The following is a 6,111-nucleotide window of genomic DNA, read 5'->3' as shown; positions in this document are numbered from 1 at the left end:
GGGTTAAAGGAATTCCTATTTTTTTACTAAAATGATATTGACTCAAGGTCCACTTATTTGCTTATTTGGGATATCCACTTACAAGTTGTGACAATGCAAGGTTCTTTTTCCCTGACCAAACATAATGTGTTCAATCTTTCAATTTGCAATAATATGAATTTAAAAAAAGCATTAAATCCTCAGTTTTATGAAAAAAAATATATATAAAGAATATATTTGACTCTAAATATTTAAGTGAAGGAAAATAAAAACTACAGAAATGAGAACCACGTAGTCAAACGGGCAAAAGTATAACTTCATCATTTTTATTTTGTCAAACTCTAACTGTAAAGTCATACTCTTTCATACTACAAAATTAAACTTTAAACACTTTCATTTAAGTACATTTATCTTAGGTTTTTCTAATTTGTATCGTACAAACATAGTTTAAAAGATGTGTAATGTGGCGTCTTTATTGTGAAAGGTTGGACCGGATGTTGCTGTTTGTTTATTCGGTTAGCTTCACACTGCTCTTGCTCGATGATTAATAATAGGTGCGGCAGCTGGCTCTAGGACCTGGCGGAGCGATTCATGAAGCACATGGTCCCTACTCATAAGACAACACTTCTCGCCAGTAATTGCCTTGCAATTTATGTCATTTCAGTGGGCGTCTGATACAGCAGCGGCTTGTGTATTTGTTAACATTTATCCCCGGTCGCTCTTCAATTCCCCTTACATTTCATACTTTTTCGCGGCTGCTTTTTGACTTGGACGTTTGTGAATGGGAGTTGAATCAGCTGTCCTCGGGATTTCCTAAAACACCGCTCATTTACTTGATCATATTTCAGGAAGTGGGTTTTATTTTGGGGGGGTTGCTCTTGCACATCAGCTGTTGTTGGATTGTATGATGGTTGCTCTGCAGTGAACCAGTTGACCAGTCCCGTCCACGCTTCAGCCGGGCATCATGAACCTCTGGAGTCTGAAGTTTGTTATTCTGACAGCACTTCAGGCTTTATCTGTCGCTTTGTGTGACAGCGTGCTCTCCACATCTGCTGAAGGTAAGAGGCGAGGATGTAGTTTTCCTTTCCTATTATAGGCTTTCAAAGATCTATGTGCAAATTGATTGTATTCTTAATTGATTTTTCTCACTTTGTGATTGTCAATACAAAAAAGAAGAAGTGTTTTCACGTGGAAACGTCATAGAACGATATTATATATACCTAGTAATGAACTTCTGCATTTGTCATTGCGTGCATTCTGCAGTGTCTTTTCTCTTCTATTCTTCATTCATTCTCCCCTTTGGCTGTTTTTGGTGTATCATGTTTTATGAAAGCCTGTGTTAGTACAGCAGACTTACAGATCCATAACACATGTTTGGGCAGAGTCAAACATCCCCAGTGTAAACAAGCTTTCTAAATTCATGGCTTTCTCTCATTCTCTCCATAGATCTCTCTGTGTGAAAGGCATAACATCATTTCTTTTTTAGCTCGCAGTCCATCCAGTGTGTGCACCTCAGAGGAGAAGACACGCTGTATAATTGATGATGCTGAAACTCTCTTTGGTAATCAGGGGTAGCACTTGAGGCGTTACGCTGGTGCTTTAAGCATACTTCAGTTTTTCAAGGCACTTCAAACATACTTCAAATGTTCAATTATGGACAAATTCCAGGATTACTTTAGTGCCAAATACAGAAACCAAAAATCCACAATGTTCGTTTGAATTTAAGAAGTGAAGTAGCTTTTTAGGAGCCCGTAAATTGCAACTGATTTATTATGTTTGTGACATCCCAGCAAACAAATGAAAAATAGCTGCTTGAGAGCCTTGGGGAAATGTCTATATCTGCAGCAGTGTGTGTTTGTGTCTATTCTTGTGTGTCTCACACTGGGATTGCACCCCTTTGGGCTGTAGCTCATGACATCTCCATCACGTGGCCCATGCCCTATAGGTGAGATTCAACAAGAACACTACACAGTGGGCTATGATCAACAGCTTGAGCATTCGCATACAGAATACTTTTTACATCTGCCTGTCACGACACTCACTGTTGAATCATGGGAATTAATTACCAGCCAGGGCAAATGTGTAAAACTGGGATCAAAGAGTGAGGAAGTTGTTAATTTATTCATCAACAGTTCGTCGTCCTCAGACGGTTGGCCTTGATGGGTTTGTTCTCGTTAGGGCTGTGCAATTAATCGTATTTTAATCGCAATTACGATTTTGGCCTGCCACAATTACGAAAACAACATAATCGAAAAAAACAATTATTTAGCTTTGCTAGGTTGAGACAGTGCAACATATTTGATCTCATTTATTTTGGTCTCATTTATTTGTATTTATCATATTTATATATGTTTAGTAGCTTGTGGAAGTGCGCTCCAAAATATTTGTTGATCTTGTTTATTGGTATTTATTATTTTGATATTATTTATTTAAATGTATCATTTATTTTTGTATTGGTTTTTCAGTTTAATTATATGTTCAGGGTAATCAACAGTTAAAAAGATACTGTTCAAATTATTATTTGTATTTGTTTTAAATTTCAATAAATGGATTTTTTCAAAGTCAATGAATAATCGTATTTAATAATCGTGATATCAATTATTGACCCAAATGATCGTGATTATGATTTTTGCCATAATCGCACAGCCCTAGTTCTCGTGGGTTCAGGCTCCTTAAACATCATCATCGCCAGTTCAGTTGTGTGTGTGTCTGGGAAAGTCTGAGCCCATCTTTATTGGCAGGATATCATCTTGCTTGGGGGTAATCTGGACTGATTGAGATAAATGGATGGAGGGGGTGGTGTGAACAGGTGCACAGGAGATGGGATTCTGTTTAACTGACAAAAAGAATCAAAATGTGCGGGGCTATGCATGACTATTTCTAAGTGATGAAACCACTGGTCAATGTTCAAAAATGTAATCAGCAGCTATAGAGTTGGGCCATTATGTTCTACTACAATGTGGGTAACTTCATATCTTCATAATGAACATAACGGTTTTAAGTGAGCTTAGCCTATATCACAATAGAAACAATGAAGAAAAATATATATGACATACATTTTAAAAATAACTTTTACATATGCAGTACAGGGCTTGGCCTTCATTTTTTAATTATTTAGACCTACTATGACAAAATTATTGTTCGATTGTTGAAAAAAATCCGTTTCAGCTTACTTCATGTTAAGCATATTGAGTGGGAATCATTAGTTCTTTTTTTTGTGCAAGTTTTTACTTTGTCCAGACTGTGCTGACTTTGACATTGCTGTCAAGAATTCAAGGCTGCTAAAAAAGAGGGAGTAGTTAGGCTCCATGCAATGTCATGTTTGCATATATATTTCATGACACCGCCCCCAGAGCTTTCTTGTCAGTTCTCCTTTCCCTGTCTGTCTTGTGGACGTTTCTGTTCTACCTAGGGATCCCTAGTGAATGACTTCCACCGATGGTTGACACACTTTAGTGTCAGCCAGTATTTACTAGCCAGCTGTACTGCTATAACCAACATGACTCTGTCTGCCTGGAGCTCTGCATGCAGCTTGCGTGCTGCATGCTCAGACAAATGAAAGTTGAGCTGAGAATATATTTTTGGACTGTAGTAAAACATTCCTAAAGCAAACCATGTCCTCCCCAGAGAGACATTATCACTTGAGGTGACCCATCTGAAGTCAGAGCTAGTCAGATGCGTTTTGTATCTTTTCAGTTTGAACGGATTCAGATCTAATAAATGAGTTGCTTAGGATAATAGTTGAAACCCACAGGGCCGGTAAGGAGACTTGGCTCATGTGTGGATGTGAATTAAAACAGACTGATCAACCAGTTGCTGATCCGCAGTGGGGATATTTATATATGGTGAAGGGGAAATAGCTGGACAGAACTCATGTGGCCAAACCCTATTATGTTGTATTAATTTCTTCGAAGTTGCTTTGGACTTATTTGACCCTTTTCCCCCTGACCAAGCTCAACACACAAGCTGAAACCCGATGCTGGCTCTGGACTTTCTCATTGGACTTTCACACCCAGTAAGGTCAGAGTTGAGCTCAGCACAGCTCTCCCCAAGCGTCTTCTCTTGTCTCTTCGGAGAATTCAGTTGGCTCAGATACCTCCTGTGAGTGTCAAATCTATCTGGGTAAATTCAAGTTACACCCTATCAGTGTTTACGCACCAAAAATGACAGTTTATAAGCCGGTTCGGGTCAGTTCTTGTGTTCTGTTTTGCAGCACTTTAAGGTGGAGCATAATGAATAACATATGCTATATAATGTCAGATAGCTCTTTCTCTGGCCACAATAATAACTAACAACTGCATATCCTGTAGATTAGCAGATTTTGCTAGTCTGCATTCTGGTCTGGAATGGTTTAGGCAACTGTTACACTTTGGGCATCTTGGTAGCTAACTTTGTCTGTGCTGCTCAGCGCTAAAACAACAGCTAACGTTATGTCTATTACTTGAAACGCAATTGAGTGAGACTGAGAAAGTCAATGTGCCTTAAAATATAATAATGAGGTTAAAGGCTTTGGCAATCTCTGTGAGGTAATCTCTGTAAACACATTCAGCAGTCATTTGGTACATTATTTGTAAATTATTATTGTTAAGTGGAGCCTTAATGCTGCTGAATTACCAAGTAGTGTAAATGGGTTTACATTGTACAAATGGGTAATGGCTGATTTCAATTTTACAGTAATTCTGGCAAACAAAGTTAAAACATTTTGTTTTTATTGTCTATTTACCCCTTTTTGCCTGTTTTTATTTGATAAATATCCATGTAGTTTTATATCACCTTTTTGTTTTTTAACTAACAGGAAACTAAGATTGTGCTTCTCATGTTGTCCTTGTTAATTTATTTGTTTTTCCAACTTGAAAATCAAATTTTTATAATCCTGCCAAAGCAGTGAATAGGAATCAAAAACAGGCATCAATTGCAATTCCAGATGAACATAAAAAAAAAAATTCCCCAGTTTGACTTGATTCCACGTGAAAGCCAAGTCATTGTCTTTCACTTTTCCACATCATCCATCTTTCAGCCTGGCAAACAGCATCTGCCCTGATTTCACCATATTCTTTAATGAGAGAGAAAAGCAGGGATAAGACAGGTTACCTCCCTTCTGGGTAGGATTCCAACACATTAGTCCAAGAACTCTGCTCCAACCGTTTGCTTTGTCTGTCTGAGTTATGTTCCACAGGCAGACCTGTGATGTATTTTAAGGTGAGTCAGTAAGCGCACATAGAATAGTTACATGAAGACAAAGGTTTCAAGGTCATAATACATGACCAGTCCAAGATTGCTAAAATTGTTCAGGTTTTCAAAGACCAAGTGGAAATATCAAGTCTTGTTTTATATTGCAATATCCAGACCACAAGTTGTTTTTCTCCAGAGATTTTTAGCTGACCAGCAGTCTAAAAAAACATATAAATTTAATTTAAATCAAATCAAATATTGCTCCTGTATGACTTGAATGAATAGAAATGTAATTAGCGTTGCATAACTATCTGAAGATCAAGTAATGGCAAAAATCACATGTGTCAGCTTCAGAATGATATCAATCTTTGTTGTTGTTATCCTATGAGACTTTTAAATAGACTGTCTCCACTGTCTTAATGAGATGGTTGCCTCCACATACTGTACAATTGTTTGAGGATCGACTTTATGATGATATGTACCCCATTTTCTCTTTGTCTTTTTTGCTGTTGCCTAATGTTTGTTTTCTTTCCGATTTTTTGTGGTTTAATTGTGTGCCAGACATTGGCTTCCCATGACGCTGTAAATGAAATCCATCTTAGGGACCATATTAACAAGCTTTCATACGGCTCTGCTCCAGAAGCTCTCTGTGACTCTGACCTTTGTTGCTGAGGCACACAGGCTCCATGCTGGGCAGCAAGCATAGCCCCTCTCAGCAGGCGAAGCGTAACAGTTTCACCCGCCGGGGGCGTAACGGCACAGGTTCCTCGGACAACATTAACCTCCTGCTGAGCCAAGGGGAATTTGCTGCAGGACCATCTATTTCCCATCAAGTAATTATGTGCTGACATCATGCTAGTGTGACAGTAAATGAATTCAGTGTACAAGGTGGGGGTAGAGAAACAGAAAGAGGGAGAACACACAAAGAGCTATTTACCAGTAGAGGGAGCCCAGTGTTAA

At 38.4% G+C, this 6,111-nt stretch overlaps 1 protein-coding gene across 1 annotated transcript in view; it reads left to right on the top strand.

The window, feature by feature from the left end:
• Window positions 1–908: 908 nt before the first annotated feature.
• LOC117473970 (disintegrin and metalloproteinase domain-containing protein 12-like) overlaps window positions 909–6,111 on the top strand; it is a 76,932-nt gene continuing 71,729 nt past the window's right edge. The window contains 1 exon segment of the mRNA XM_034119948.1: window positions 909–1,037. Coding sequence (XP_033975839.1) covers window positions 944–1,037 — 94 coding nt within the window. The 5' untranslated portion in view covers window positions 909–943.

Source organism: Trematomus bernacchii, unplaced genomic scaffold (assembly GCF_902827165.1).
Source record: "Trematomus bernacchii unplaced genomic scaffold, fTreBer1.1, whole genome shotgun sequence".
NCBI lineage: Eukaryota > Metazoa > Chordata > Actinopteri > Perciformes > Nototheniidae > Trematomus > Trematomus bernacchii.
Note: the sequence above shows the minus strand (reverse complement) of the source record. Positions and strands in the feature narration are given on the sequence as shown.